The 16,037-nt window shown below is 38.1% G+C and overlaps 1 protein-coding gene across 1 annotated transcript in view; it reads left to right on the top strand.

Annotated features, from left to right (window-relative positions):
• The window catches only part of NBAS (NBAS subunit of NRZ tethering complex), a 388,298-nt gene that overhangs the window by 66,463 nt on the left and 305,798 nt on the right, over positions 1–16,037 (top strand). Inside the window, exon 12 of the mRNA XM_030800558.1 lies at positions 7,716–7,844. Within this exon, the coding sequence (XP_030656418.1) occupies positions 7,716–7,844 (129 nt within the window). The remainder of the gene's footprint in view (positions 1–7,715; positions 7,845–16,037) is intronic.

Below are 16,037 nucleotides of genomic sequence, written 5' to 3'. Positions count from 1 at the left end.
ATGTATTAGATGATAACTTCCTTTGCAGCAAGAAATTAAATCAGATTCCTGCTAGCTTCTTTTTGCACCTTCTTCCTTCCTCCCTCTCTCCCTCCTTCTTTTCTTCCTTTCTTCCCTCCCTCTTTCCTTGCTTCCCCTTCTCCCTCCCTCTCTCCCATGCTTTCTTCCTTCTTAAGCTTTTTATTGTGAAATATAATACAGATATAGGAAATTGCATCAAACAAATGTGTGGTTTAATAACCATTTTGGGGACAGCTTTATTGAAATATTCACATGTGGTACAGTTTGCTTATTTAAAATATGCAATTCAGAGTTTTTTAGTATATTTACAGAACTGTGCAATGATTTCAAGAATCAATTTTAAACATCTTACGGCACTGGAAAAAAACCCCTGCATCCCTTAACTATCGCCTGCAGCACTCCATCTCCCCAAGTCGTAAGCAACCCCTAATCTTTTAGTTTGTATAAATTTGCCTATTGTGGACATTCTGTATGAATAGAATTATAAAATATGTGGTCCATTGTGACTGGCTTTTTTCGCTTAGCATGATGCTTTCAAGGTTCACCCATGTTGTTGCATGTATCAGTATTTCATTTATTTTTATTGCTGAATAATAGCCCATTGTGTGTGTGTGTGTGTGTGTGTGTTTGTATCTGTATATGTATGTATGTGTGCGTATATATATACACACACACAGAGTGCTTTCTTTATCCGTTCATCAGTTGGACATTTGGGTTGTTTCTACTTTTTGGCTATTATAAATAATGCTGCTGTGAACATTTGTGTGCAAGTTCTTTTGTGGAAATATCATTGAATTTTTCTTGGAGTGGAATTGCTGAATCTTACGATAACTGTGTTTAGTCATTTGAGGAGTTGTCAGACAGTTTTCCAAGGTGGCGGCACCATTTTCTGTTCCTAATGTTGGAGTATGGTGTTTCCATTGTCTCCACATCCTTGCCAACACTTGTTATTATCTTTTATTCTAGTAATCCTGGTAGGTGTGAAGTGGTTCTTCTTTGAAGTTGAAAAGGTACATAACCTTATAACCATTATCTAGGGCAGAAACAGGACTCTGCCAGCTACCTTCTGTGGACCCTGTCACAAACACAGTTCCCGCCCACCCTCCACAAGCAGCCATTATTCTGGCTTAGGTTTATTTATTTATACTTTTATCATGCAATTTTTCATCTCTAAAAATATGGCCTTTTTAAAAAAAACTATGTGTTTTAAGTTTCTTTTTCTCTATCTGCTGGTCCCTCCTCCATATCATCTTTTTTTCTCTTAAAAATTATTTGTTGAAGAAACTGTTTTTTCATTTTACTCATTGCATCTTTATAGTGGTGTTTCCTTTATTCTTTTGTCCTTTTGTGTCCATGTATTCTTATAAATTTGTAGTTGGATTTAAAGATCATGCAGATTTTTTATTTGCTTTTTTAGGCAGAAGACTGTATAGACGATAGTGTCTTTTATCAAGAGGATCGTATCTGTTTTTGATGACATTAGTATGGGATTTACCCTGTACAAGTGGGTGCAGGCCGGTTAGTTTTGAGAGCTTATAGAGCGCCGACTGCTCCAGGATCTCTTGTTACTCTCCCCCTATTGGAGTGTGCATAACTTCCCCCAGTTTCCATTTACGTGAACAGTACTTATCAAGTGCCTGGTCAGCATTTTGGCAAGAGACTACTCACCATTTTCTGTGCAATGCATTGAGGAAATTGCCTATTGTGAATGCCAAGAGATGTTCCTTGCGTGTTAGGAGAGTTATTGTATTGCTGCCACAGAGTCTTGTCAGGTCATCTGGAGCATGCCACATGAGTGTCTGAGCTTTGGCTGCCTCCTCAGCAAAATGAAAAAAGAGTGGTAAAAATGCAGAGTTAAAGTGGAAGATTACAAGAGGAGGTGCACATCAGAGATAACTGGGAGTTTTTTCAAAGAACATATGCCTATGTTTTTCCAGCCTAGATTTCTATTTATCCTAAGTGCTGGGAGTGGAGCAGGTGTCCATGTGATTCTGATACCCTCCTTTTTTGGGAACATCACTCTTTATTGTCTTATTTCAGCTCTTGTATTCCAGCATTTATATAATGTGGATGGAGTTTCTATACTCAGGGAGCATATAAAGTGGTTAGTGAGACTAGATAAAGTACTAGTTAGAAGAATTAAATATCAATATATTCCCCTAATATAAAAGATCTTACTAAGGTGCAAGTGAAGACTGCCAAATGAATGAGACATGTTGTTGGAATTTACAATTAAGATGTGTTATTATGGATTCAGGTAGAATCCAATCTTCATACTACTATATTTAGAAAGTTGAGTTATATGATAAATGCATTAAATGACTTTACATACATTCTAATTTTATCCTTGGGGCAACCTTATAATGTGTAGATGTTGTTATTTTTATTTCAAAAAGAGATTAAGTCTGTTACTTATGATAGTTAACTAATGTGCCTATGGTCACATAACTACTAGCGGCAGAGCCAAGTTGAATGTTCTTGACCAAAATTTCAGCTGTTGAAATGATGATTAAAATAAAAATGACATTCATAGCTGAGGAATGTGAAAGAAATTTAAGACTTACTTTAACCAAAGTAAAAATTGTGGCTGGGTGTGGTGGCTCATGTCTGTAATCCCAGCATTTTGGGAGGCCGAGGTGGGCAGTTCACCTGAGGTCAGGAGTTGAACCAGCTTGGCCAACATGGTGAAACCCCATCTCTACTAAAAATACAAAAATTAGCCCGGCGTGGTGGCAGGTGCCTGTAATCCCAGCTACGTGGGAGGCTGAGGCAGGAGAATCCTTGAACCCTCGAGGCAGAGGTTGCAGTGAGCTGAGATTGCACCACTGTACTCCAGCGTGGGAGACAGAGTGACTCTGTCTCCAAAAAAAAAAAAAAAAAAGAGAGAAAATTGCAGCTACATATAAATTTTATTGCTTTTACAACTACTTAATTCAAATGAAGAGAACAAGATTATTATTTACTTGTGCTGAGAAATCTTAATACAGTATGAAGAATTATGGTTTAAATGTTTGAGGTTTACTTTTTTTTTTTTTTTTGAGTCAGAGTCTTGCTGTGTTGCCCAGGCTGAAGGGCAACGGTGCGATCTCGTTTCATGGCAACCTCTGCCTCCCAGGTTTAAGACATTCTCCCACCTCAGCCTTCCAAGTAGCTGGGATTATAGGCACTTGCCATCATGCCTGGCTAATTTTTGTATTTTTGTAGAGACGGGGTTTTACCATGTTGACCAGGCTGGTCTTGAACTCCTGACCTCAGGAAATCCACCCGCCTTGGCCTCCCATAGTACTGAGATTACAGGCATGAGCCAATGAGCCTGGCTGAGGTTTACTTTTATTGTGATTTATAGTTGCTTTTATCCTCCCATTTCCAAGGCACGAACTCTGGTATTCTCTCCCTTGCCCACTGTATTAGTCAGTTTTCACACTGCTATAAAGAACTACCTGAGACTGGGTAATTTATAAAGAAAGGAAGTTTAATTGACTCACAGTTCCACGTGGCTGGGGAGGTCTCAAGAAATTTACAATCATGGCGGAAGATGAAGGGGAAACAAAGCAGGTCTTAAAGGCAGTAGGAAGGAGATAGAACGAGGGCAGAACTGCCACACACTTTTAAACCGTCAGATCTCATGAGAACTCACTAGCACGAGAACAGCATGGGGAAAATCTGACCCCATGATCCAGTCACCTCCCACTAGGTCCCTCCCCTGACACATGGGGATTACAGTAATTCAAAATGAGATTTGGGTGGGGATACAGAGCCAAACCTTATTACTCACCAACAGACACTCAGACTCCCAAATACCACAGACTCTGTTCATAGAATTTAGCGTGGATTTTCTAACTGTGGCTTGAGATTTTGGTCCACGGTTACTGTTGGGATAATGAATTATTCCCTGGGCCAGAACCCCCTTGCATGTTATATAGGAATTCAGAAATGTTTCTGCAGACCGGGTGTAGTGGCTTATACCTGTAATCTCAGCACTTTGGGAGGCCGAGGCAGGCAGATCACTTGAGGTCAGGAGTTTGAGACCAGCATGGGCAACATGACGAACCGCCCCACCCCACCCCACCCTCTACAAAAAATACAAAAGTTAGCCAGGCATGGTGGTGCATGCCTGTAGTCCTGGCTACTCAGGAGGCTGAAGTGGGAGGATCACTTGAGCCTGGGAGGCAGAGGTTGCATTGAGCCGAGATCGTGCCAGTGCACTCCAGCCTGGGTGACAGAGCCAGATCCTGTCTCATTAATAAATAAATAAATAAAGGTTTCTACAAATAAAGAGCAGAGTTTTATTTCAGAAGGAAAACACTGTATTTCCAACATAACCTAAGTGTCTTGAGAATCTTGAGTGGCCACAATCCAATTACTACTAATAACTCTATCATCTTACTATGCATACACATGAACATTCAATAGATAACTTGGGACTTCAAAGAAATGTATACTTGATGTGTATTTATAAGCAAAATAATGACTGGGATTTGCTTTAAAATCCTCTGGCATGGTGGTGATTAGGGAAGGATAAATGAAACATGTCTGAAAAAATGTTAATATTTGTTGAAGCAGGTTGGGTATGTGGATATTTATTATACTGTAATTTCTACTTTTGTGTGTAGGTGAAAATTTCTACAATAAGATAGTTCAAGAAAGAAATACTACATTTGCAGTGTGGATATCATGGCATCTCATGAAACTAAGGGGATCCAGTATTATTAACATTCTAGTTAATACAATTTATTGTTTAACTTTCTGGAAAGAAAGAAGTGAGTGTAGAGGAGGAACAGTACCTTTTCTCTTTCCTTTCTTAGATTCATAGATGAGGCTCCTATCACAAAACACAGATTAGCAAGATAAACATATTGATAGATTTAATGTAAATTTTATGTGACATGGGAGCTTTCATAAGGAAATGAAGATTCGAAGAAATGGGTAAACCTGTGTATTTTTCTTTTTCTTTTTTTTTTTTCTTTTTTGAGATGGAGTCTCTCTCTGTCACCCAGGCTAGAGTGCAGTGGCACGATCTCAGCTCACTGTAAGCTCTGCCTCCTGGGTTCACGCCATTCACCTGCCTCAGCCTCCTGAGTAGCTGGGACTACAGGCGCCCGCCACCACGCCTGGCTAAGTTTTTGTGTTTTTAGTAGAGATGGGGTTTCACTGTGTTAGCCAGGATGGTCTCGATCTCCTGACCTCGTGATCCACCCACCTCGGCCTCCCAAAGTGTTGGGATTACAGGCATGAGCCACTGCGCCTGGCCAACCTGTGTATTTTTAATGCTAGCTTTGAAGAAGAAAAATGGATAGTTGTGGAAGTATGGTTGGATAAGTATGATTTAATAGCAGTAAATTGGGAGGAACTTAGCAAGGCCTGTTTGTTCACATTCTCCCTGTGACTCTGTCTTCAGAGATGAGGATGTTCTTTTCTTCCAGGTTTGGGGAGGGCCCCTCCAGAATAAGGACCATGACTTGCTTTTAGCAAAAGGTTAGAAAATTCTTCCTAGATTTTATGACCTGCTTCATGGAGGAAGGGTGGGAGGAAGGTGAGAATGACCTTCCTGCCTCTGATGTTTTTTCTCAGATGCTAACATGACTTATTCTGTATTTTGGGGTAGCATGTCCTGAACCCTATCAAGAGGGAAGAAGTTTTTTAAAAATTAAAAAATACTATATATTTATTCAGTGCTTTCGGTCATATTGCTATTGTGAAGTTATTCAGTGTACTTTTGTTGTTGTTAAAGAGATTCATAAACTTTTTTCTTGCTTTTAGAGCATTTCAGTGGAATTGTATAATGGAACATTTATAATACCTGGGAGTTACCATACAGATCACACATGACTAATTATTCAAGTGGTCAAAACAATAAATTATACTTGACCATAATTTCTGCTGAGGGGCATGCTCGTGACTACTAGAAACTAGGCCAGGGTCCAGGTGAGGACTATAGTCCTGGCTCATGGAAGTGCCCTGATTGGGATTGAAAACATCCACATTCTAGTTCAGATTTTGCTCTGCACACTCGAGTGATCATGGGCAAGTGTCTTTGCCCTTCAGGACTTTAATCTCTTCCATTGTGAAACCTGAAAGATGGGCAGAGTTCTTTTGGGTGGTAAAAATCTGTGCTTCTGAGGCCTGCCTTATACAAAACCATGGAGCTTATTGACTTTAAATTTGAGGAGGGAGGGCATCAGGCTCTTTGTCTTGTACTTCTTTCTCTGATCCCATCTTAAAGGGAGGGATGCGATAGTTTTAAAATTTTGCTTTGAAGTACTTTTGCTTTTATTATTTCTTTTTTTTCAAGCATTTGTATTTCAATCTTACATTTAATTGTGGGATTCTGGGATTAACCTATTATATCTAGTTAAAGTAATTTTAGTCTTTAGTAAAGTGATTAGAGGATGCTAATCTTTTCATCTATGTACTCATTCAACAATGTTCCTGACCTCCTGAAATTGTTCTGTTTTTGATGGCTAAGGCACCTTAGTCATTTGAGACTTGAGGACTTAAATGTCTACAGAGGCCAGGCTGATAATATAATTTAGTGAATTGGATCAAGTGTAATAATTTTGATTTTCAGTATAGTCATGTTTCACTTTCAGTTCTGTAGCTAGTATTTGACCCCAATACTGGAGCAATAATAGAGAACGGTGCGGGCATTGACTAACTGGAAAGTTTATAACTCTTCTAAGAGGTCATCTGCTGCCAAGTTCTGTTGTCATCTGGGGATGTGGGCTGTGTTTTGCCAGATTTTCTAAATGTTCAGAAGAGATATAGTTGTGGGCTGCTGTTTTCTGGTCTCTGTTTTATTCTTTGTGGGCAGGCTACCTTGGACCCTGTTCTTAATAAATGCCTGAATGGGAAATAGCTGTCCAGTTAATGTTTGTTCAGGTCTTCTGAGTGTATTGTAGGTGGTGGCAGGTGATGTCTCTGCTCATATGATTTCTGCTCATGTGGTTTGTGTCATCTGAGAAAGGAAAAGACAGAGAGGTTATTTGGACAAGAAGGACTGGAAGGATAACTCTTCCTCTGTGTACCTTTCGGTTGACTATGTGAAATCAGTCATTACAAAATTTCTTTGTTCTGTAGTAACAGATTCCTGAAACTGGATGATTTGGCAGCAAATCTAGAAAATTGTAAACATTCATAGCGTTTCTTAAATTAAGGACCATTTTCTTCCTCGTTATCTTCTTCTGTTTCCATCATTCTTGCACTCTTTCTCTAGCTCTTTTCTACTCCTTTCTTTCTTTTCTGTGGCATGATGTTTGGCCTATTTATGATACATCGCATACTTCAGACACTGTAGATATAAAATCTTGTAAAGATCTGGGCCCAAATTTTAAGGAATTGACAATCTAGTCAAGACCAACCTTAAAAGGTATTGAGAACTCATGGTAATTGATATGTGAAGAAATATATTTATAATGCATACATATTTTTTGGTTATATGTAAATATAACCAAATTTTTCGTTTTGGGTTATATGTAAATTATAACTCTGAAGTAGATAACAAACTCCTTAAGGTCAGGAGGCCTTTTTCTCTATGCTGAAGAACATTTATAATGATAGAAAGCTGGCGGAACTCTTAATTACTAAAGATCATTTATAACTTGGCACCTCTAAAAAGTGTCACTTAATTCTGTTAATTCTGAATTATTTATATTTGACCATAAGTCCTTTGCCCTGACCTTATGATTCTTATTTAGGATGGAATTTTTAAGATGAGCCTTTCTCCAGATGGGATGCTCCTGGCAGCCATTCACTTCTCAGGGAAACTGAGCATCTGGGCGATTCCGTCTCTGAAGCAACAAGGGGAATGGAGTCAAAATGAGCAGGTATGTCTCTTGGTTATTAGAATGATACTTTCTTAAGGGTGAGTATTGACCATGCTAATTTTATTTTATTGATATTTTACTATAGCACACAGCTATTTATTCTCATCATTCCATAGCTGTTCTATCCTTTAAATTATGATATCAGTACAGTGGGATAAATTAAAAATAGATTAATACTGTGGACTGATTTTGAATTGTAATGCAGTACACTCTGTATACAGAGTGTAATCTGTAAAAGAGTTTGTTAAACTCTTCATTTTTTCCCTCTTTGTCATTCCAAAAGTACAGAATGGAGATGTTAACATTTCAGCAAAAGTTAATATTATCAAGGATTTGGAGGGTCATATCCTAAAAGGGTTAACAATTCTTTTCAAATCTTGCAACACTAGTTATTTGGGGCCTCCTTGAAGGGAGTTACCTTCTCTTCACTGAAGTGTGGGTAGCTAAGATATAGAGAAGGATGGAACTCTTTGTTAGTGTCCCGGAATGATAGGTTTTAAGGATTAGATGATTTTGTTATGTGGTGACAGGTAGAGTGATAGTAGTTAGTGACATCTATTATAATTTAAATTCACAAGGGGAAAGAAAGGTCTGCTCATATAAAGCCATGTATTGTGATAGAGTAAAGGTTTAAAGAAATTCCTCAAATGGAAATAGCTTGTATTATAAATCTTTTACTCTCTGATTCATTTACATTTTACCATTTTAAGGATTAATTTTCCTTCTCTCACCCCCTCACTCTGTTTTTCTCTAGGCATATCCAGCTTTGGGTGGGTGGTTTGAGATTTTCACATTAGAGCCTATTTCCTGAATGACCTGAATGGATCAATGTCATAATTGAGAGGATTATTAATAAGGAATTTTTTTCAGAATGACAGAGGAAAAGAGAAAGTGGCTCTCTATTTTCTTACTCGATTCACTGGTTTAAATTTATTTGTTTTAGATATTCTTATTTTTTTGTCTTATACACAGCTTTAGGAAGATATTTTCTCCGTAGTTTCCATTCAACTTCAAGTTAATATGGTCTCCACATGTTTACCACTCTTTCTCCCTTATTGGATCTAGATTTGTCCTCAGTGGCAGAGGTGCTTCTCAGCTTACAACCTTGGTGGCTAAATAAAAGGGACAATCTTTCTCTTTGCTCTGAAATTATAGCTAAATTGACTCATTTCTTCTTTCTAGAGTTGAAGTGGTGAACTCTCAAAACTGTGTAACGTATTTAGCTGGGGATGTCAGGCAGCAGAACTTCCACTTGGCTGTTCAAGAGCTGGCTGAGGATGGGAGTGTAGGCTGATTTATAGGGCATATATTTCGTATTGCTGACACAGTTGACCCTAGAGCAACATGGGTTTGAACTGCATGGGTCCACTCTGTACATAGATTTTGTTCAACCAAACACTGATGGAAAATACAGTCTTTGCAGAATGTCACATCTGTGGATAGGGTGGGTGACTTTTTGTATAGGTGGGTCCAGCAGGGTCTTCTGGGGGTCTTGAGTGCGTGTAGATTTTGGTATACCTGGAACCCTGCATATACCGAGGGATGACTCTACTTCTTGATGCACAATACACGAAGTCCATGTTTCATATCTATGTTCAAAATAAAGCGTTATTCATTTCATTGATCCAAAAGATACTTTGTATTTTTCATGGTTATCAATGCATGGTGATAAAGTATTCAGCTGTTTTCATTTGAGAGGAGCCTGATGTTCTCTCTGTATTTGGGAAATTTTAGATTTGGGCAACATTTTTCTAAATGGTGAAAACTTTGAATAATAAAGGCATTTCCCCCCCCTGGCTTCCTGTTTTTTAAAAGTACTTTTATTCACCTAGTAGAAATATTTATCAATTTCTGAAGCACTCTTAATATTTCATCTTCTGTGTATCCTAGTATGTTATACATCCAGTGTAAGGGCTATTCTCAGCAAAATCGATTAGTATGTGCTTTTGTTTACTGAAAATCTAGAGACTTTTTTTTTTTTTTTTGTCCTGCAAAGATAAGTTGTGTCTTTTTTTGTGGCCCTTATTGGAATATGCTCAACCTTTGACTGGTTAGCATTTTTTTTTTGGTCATTAGTTGCAATAATGCATTACTCTTTACTCATTAATATAATTCATTGATTAGATTTTTAGAGTGGTTCTATTAAAAAAAGTAAAAGTTGTTTAAAAACCTTAAAACCAGAGAATGAATAAATGTAAATATTTCAGTAGTTTGAAAAATGCCATCAGAAAAGTAATAGGACAGGAAAGGGAGGGACCTCAGAAATTGAAAAAATGTGTACGTAGTAGGAAGAGAGGCATTCAGGCTAGAAGTTGTCAAGCCTTAGCAAAAGTGTTTTGGGCAAATACTCTGAGAGTCTGGAAGAATAATTCATGAGGAATTGTGTAGCTTGGCTGTTGAGCATCCATTTTGTGGATGTGACTTTGATTCGCTGTTCCTGAAACAGTCCTCAGATAGAGCTTTTGACTTTTAAATTGATCTGTCAATCAGAGGAGCTATGCGACTTGATTCTCAAGCTAGTTGTTTCTCTTATTATAAATGTACACATTTTTAGGATTATATGTCAGTTTCTTCTGATGTGGGTGGTATGAATTATTTCCCTTGAATGCCTGAGTAAACTGGAAAAATAGATTTTGGGGCTCACAAAACTGAAAACCATGGACATAGTTGCCATCACGAAGGACGTTGTATGAGTCGTGGTGTCCTTTGCTGAGGGAGCAGTGGCTTAGCTATAGTTACTGACCCTGATACTACAGACTACCATTCCCATTGTGGCTCTGTCCCTTCCCCGGTTCAGAGTTCATCACAGCACAGGCTGGGGTCGGCCACTCCTCCCTTTCCTGCTGCTGTTCAGCATATGGGAGACTAGCTGGATAGGGCAAACTCTGTCCTATGAGACCCTAGGCAGTTTTAGCCTCAAAGGAAATTTTGGTCCAAAGAAGGGAACATGGAAGGCATTTAATTTTATTTCTTTTTTTTTTTTCCTTTAAAACCCTAAGGCTGTGGTGAAAATGAAAACTCCTCTGTGAACCTGTCATCTCTTCCAGTCTGATCATCATGCTGCTTTGCTCTACTCCTAGATCCTCCTGTCCTGCTCTCTACTTTCATGTAACCATTTCTGCCATACTTTCCAAAACTTCATTCCATTGTAAACACGCCTGTGAGGCTTCAACCTCTTCACAGGCACTCTGATTTCTTTCTGTATGCTAATTGCAGACTTGTATAGCTTAATAGGAAGAAGGTACAGGAGTGCAATCGTCTTGTAGCTTTTACAAAATTTAGCCTAACTACATTTATTATTTATTGAGCACTTTGTCCTATGGTTGTGCAACAAGTAAGCAATAGAGCTGAGATTTGATTTTATACCTCTCTGACTCTGATGCATGTGTTCTTTCCATGACTGTGTGGGAAAGAAGTACATAAAACAACAAAAAGATAAGTGGAAGAATACGTATTTATTAGGCTAGCGAATGCCAGAGTGTACTACACACATTTTTTCCCACAATAGTTGCATTATTAGTTATTTAGTAGCATCCTATTATTTGAGAGATAAGATTTGTGTGTAAAAGGTTAGGAGGACTATAATCACTCTTTATAATTATTAATTTTTTTACATTGATTCTTTTTATTTGATGATCTTTAAAAACACAGAGACAAATCTTTTTTCTCAGTGGATGTGATACAGATTCCTTCAGCTCTCTCAGATATGCTTAACTCTTGAGCTAGTTAGTGTGTACCAGATACCAGAGTAAATAATTGGGGAAGCCTCTTATTGGTAAACCCTTAGCTTTCTAATAGATATCTAGAGTACTCATGATGTAGTGGGGTCTGGGGTGAAGGTGTAACTCTTTGTCAAGCAAGAAGAGTTTGAACAACCTTAGTTTCTTTGAGTCTTTCACCTGTATCCTGGGAATTAATCACTTGGATGTTTTAGATTTGAATTTTAGCATATGAATTACTAAAAATCTAGTGTATTATAGTAAGTATAATAAAGTCTATGTGTAACAGGACTGTACAGCAGAGTAGATTGTTCCTATTTACGTAATAACATAATGGTGAAATAGTGAAGTTCAAGTATTTATTGACTCTACTAAGAGCTCGAGCAGGGAATACAGTGTCATAGTCCCTGCTCTTAAGATATTCATAGGCTTCCAAGGGAAATTACGAACAAATGATTAAAATGACATGTTAATATTTTGAGAAGATAAGCTCAGGAAAGGCATGTAGGTCAGCTGATAGTGTTGGGGAGAAGGATTATTGGAAATAAATAGTATTTGTGTAGTAAGCCTTGACTATTTACAGAGCATAGTTTTCATTTGTCTCACAACAACCCTATTAACCCATGTATGCTGGAGGTTGCAAATTTTTTTGTGAAAAATCAGAGCTTGGCCATGACCTTGAGCAGTGGGATATAAATAACTCCCACAAGCTTAGCATTCCAATAATGGAACACTAGGCATAAATGGCTTAAGTGAAAATGTTTTTAATACCATTTTTTGTAGATGGGAATGGTGCTAAAAGAGGTTAACTTGAGATCACTAAATGTTAGAGTCAAGATTCCATTTTGATTCAAGTCTCCCGACTTCATAGGTTAAGCCTTTTTTCAGAATATCTACTTACAGTACTTACATTTAGAAGTATTGACTTTTATCTGGGTAAATCAGAGACCAGCATATGATATTAATGGTAAGCAACGGAGATATATCAGCTTGAAGTTTATATGAATAACATCCCTTGGAGCATGCAGTTCATTATGTAGAGACCCTAGAAATGTGCAAGTAGTAATAACTGAGAGGTGTAATATAGCTGTTTACCAAATATGTAAGTGTCTGTGTGTACTCATCACTGGAATCCTTTAAAGAGAAATCCCAAGCTTTGAAAAATACTGAGACAGCTACTCTTCTTTCATGTCCCTAGTAATAATCAAGTGAGCTTGGATCAGCCAGGTAGGGCAGAGTTTCACCTCTCTTTATGGCTGCTCTAGTAAGTAGACAAACCAATTAGTTTCAAATCGATGATATGGTGATATTTAAACTAGTCAGCTTATAATTTTAGTTTAAATGTTGCTTGAGAAGAAATTAACGTTGCTGCTACCCTGCACAGCCTTAAACCTCTTTACCAAAATTGTGAATTCAACTCATTTGGGGCTTTCTTCATGCAATTTGCTGCTTTATTAGTTTTTATAATATGCTTTGTGTGATTATTTTCTCTGTAAAACCTAATGATTAAAGATAGTTGTGGAAGTGCCTATTCTGATTTACTAATATCCAGTTTTGAGTTGATTAAATACTTCGGCTTTCATTGTTAATATGAAAATCCATCTGGCTAGAAATCTGTGAGTATTAAATTTTGTTCATGTCTGGAATATAGTAAAATTGCTTAAGTGATTTTCATTTCAAACATTTCCCATATGTTATGTTTGTATCTTTATATCTCATTTTCAGCCTTAATTTTTCTCTCAAGTTTTATTATTTGCCTATTTGTACTTCTTCAGGCCTAGAAATGGAATACAAACTTATGTCTTCATTTTCGTTTTATTTTCTTTTTCACACATAGTAGGTGTTGGACTAATCTTAAGTAGATGAATGAAGAGTAAGTGGGTTGATGTGATGACTCTTGATATAATCCACAGCTGTTTTCACAATTTCACCAGACTGTGAGTTCTTTGAGAATAGGCACCGAATATATATTTCATCACAGACTCTCTTAGGCTTAACATAATAAATAATAATAAATATTTGTGGAATGAATAAGCCTTTGAAATGTTGCTTTTATGTTGTTGGAGGCAGGGATTTCATTATATTTAGATTTTAGTGGTAAAAAAAATTAGCAAATAAAATTCTCAAGTCTAAAGAAAACATTACTTTAGCCGTAATAGGTTTTCTGTACAAAACCTATAACTATTCTTAGAACATCCTCCTTTGGGTTATGGCTGCAGTATAAAATGATGGCATATTAGGCTGTTTTCAGTAATGTGGTAGCATGAATATGTTGGGTGGGGAGGCATCATACCTTACTGAACTCATCATAAGGATCACAGCTGACAGTCCTATAACAAAAGACAGGTTAACAAGAGAAAAGCACAACAAATTTATTTAAAAACAAATGATTTTCCTTGGCAACTTGAATTTGGAATGGAAGATATAAAGATACATTTTTACCTTCTCTTCTTGACCAGGCACTATAGGTAGAGATCCAGGAAAGCTGACTTTGTTTAAAAAAAAAAAAAAAAAAAATCAACTTCTTACCTTTCTTTGCTCACCTTTTGTCAGTTGTTCCAGGATTTTGTCTGCAGGTTCCAGAGCAAGTCAGGCGTCTCAGCTGCCCCACGCTGGGTGCCAGAAACTGTTGGGGTGGAAAGGTGTGATACCTCTCCTAACTCATCATAAGAGGACACAGCCATCACTCCTACAACAAAAGACAGGTTAACGAGAGAAGCATGACAAAATTACTTAATCAACATTTTACATGACACAGGCACCTTCAGAAATGAAGACTCTGGTTGGGTGCAGTGGCTCATTCCAGTAATCCCAGCACTTTGGGAGCTCTATGTGGGTGGAATTGCTTGAGCCCAGGAGTTCGGGACCAGACTGGGCAACATGGTGAGACTTCATCTCCACAAAAAATAAAAAAGTGGTGTGTGCCTATATTCCCAGCTACTTGGGAGGCTGAGTCAGGAAGATCACTTGAGCCCAGGAGGTCGAGGTTGTAGTGAGCCGTGACCACGCCACCGCACTCCAACCTGGGTGACAGAGAGAAACCTTGTCTAAATTAAATTAAAGAAATAAAGACCCAGGGAAAACTATTTTTATGCTTAGTTTTGATGAAGAATGGACAGCCTTGTAAAAATATGATGGGACAAAAGGGTATGGCCTTATGGTGATAGACTGAAGGGGAAACCCAGCAAGGCCTGTCTGTCCAGATTCTTTTTGGCTTCTCTGTATAACATTCTTCCCCTACTATGAGGAGGAGCCCTCTGGAATAAGGGTCTTCAAGGGAGAAGGGAGAGAGCGACCTTTTTAGGTTTTGTAGCTTCCTTTCGGGGAGGAGTTCTAGTTTCTGTGATGCACCTCGGGGAAGAAGAATTCTGGTTTCTGTGACTTGCTTTGGGAGACAGGGAGGGGCTTGAGACAAGAAGGCAGGAGAAGGTCAGAGAGATGGTGTTTCTGAGGCCCTTTCAGTTGCTTCAGCTGAAAGTACTCAACATGCCATGCTGTTATACTTTGGGGTATTATGTTCCGAGCCCCAGCAAATACAGAGAAGTGGCATGGAGGTTGCTTCTTGAAATGTATTCACATGGTGCCAGGAGCTTTCTTGTGGGTCATGGGGAGTTTGGTGATCCTGTCCATGGAGCACCAGTTTACAGTGGGTATCAGATGTGGTGACGCATGGGCTGATCCTGAGTCTCCTCACACATAGAGGCCCTGGGGTGGAAGGATGGTAAGTTGAGGCTAGCTTCAGTGCACATACATGCTTATTATCAAATTTTCAATGGCTCACACTTCAGGTACTCAAATACATGCACCTACATATTCATAGCAGCAGTGTTTATGACAGCTAAAAGGTGGAAACAATGCAGATGTCCATTAACGGATATATGGAGAAACAAACTGGTATATCCATACAATAGAATATGACTCAGCCACAAAAAGGAACGAAGTGCTGATATGCACTACAATGGTGGAAGGACTTTGAGAATATTATACTAAGTGAAAGATGCTAGACATGAAAGGTCACATATTTTATGGTTGCATTTATATGAAATATCCAGAATAGGTAAATCCATAGAGATAGAAAGCAGATTGGTGGTTCCTGGGGTCCAGGGGAAGAGGAAAAGGGAGTAACTGCATAATGGGTTAGTGGTTTTGCTTTGGAGTGATAGAAATGTTTTGGAAGTGGGTAGATGTGATGGTTGCACAACATGGTAAATGCAGTAAGTGCCCCTGAATTGTTCATTTAAAAATGGTTTTACATTATGTGAAGATCACCTCAATAAAAAAGGATATCATTAACATCCCCCCTAAAAACCCCCAAACAAACAAAAATCAAGATAATTAAAACCTGCTGTCCTGGACTTATTAAACTGTTCTGCTTTTTTCCCCTGAATAAACTTTGTATTTTCCTAACTCTGTATTTCTGTTCACATTATGCTTTCAGACTAGAAAGTTTTCCTTTATTCATTTTCCACATCCA

Source organism: Nomascus leucogenys, chromosome 19, assembly GCF_006542625.1.
Source record: "Nomascus leucogenys isolate Asia chromosome 19, Asia_NLE_v1, whole genome shotgun sequence".
Classification (NCBI taxonomy): domain Eukaryota; kingdom Metazoa; phylum Chordata; class Mammalia; order Primates; family Hylobatidae; genus Nomascus; species Nomascus leucogenys.
Note: the sequence above shows the minus strand (reverse complement) of the source record. Positions and strands in the feature narration are given on the sequence as shown.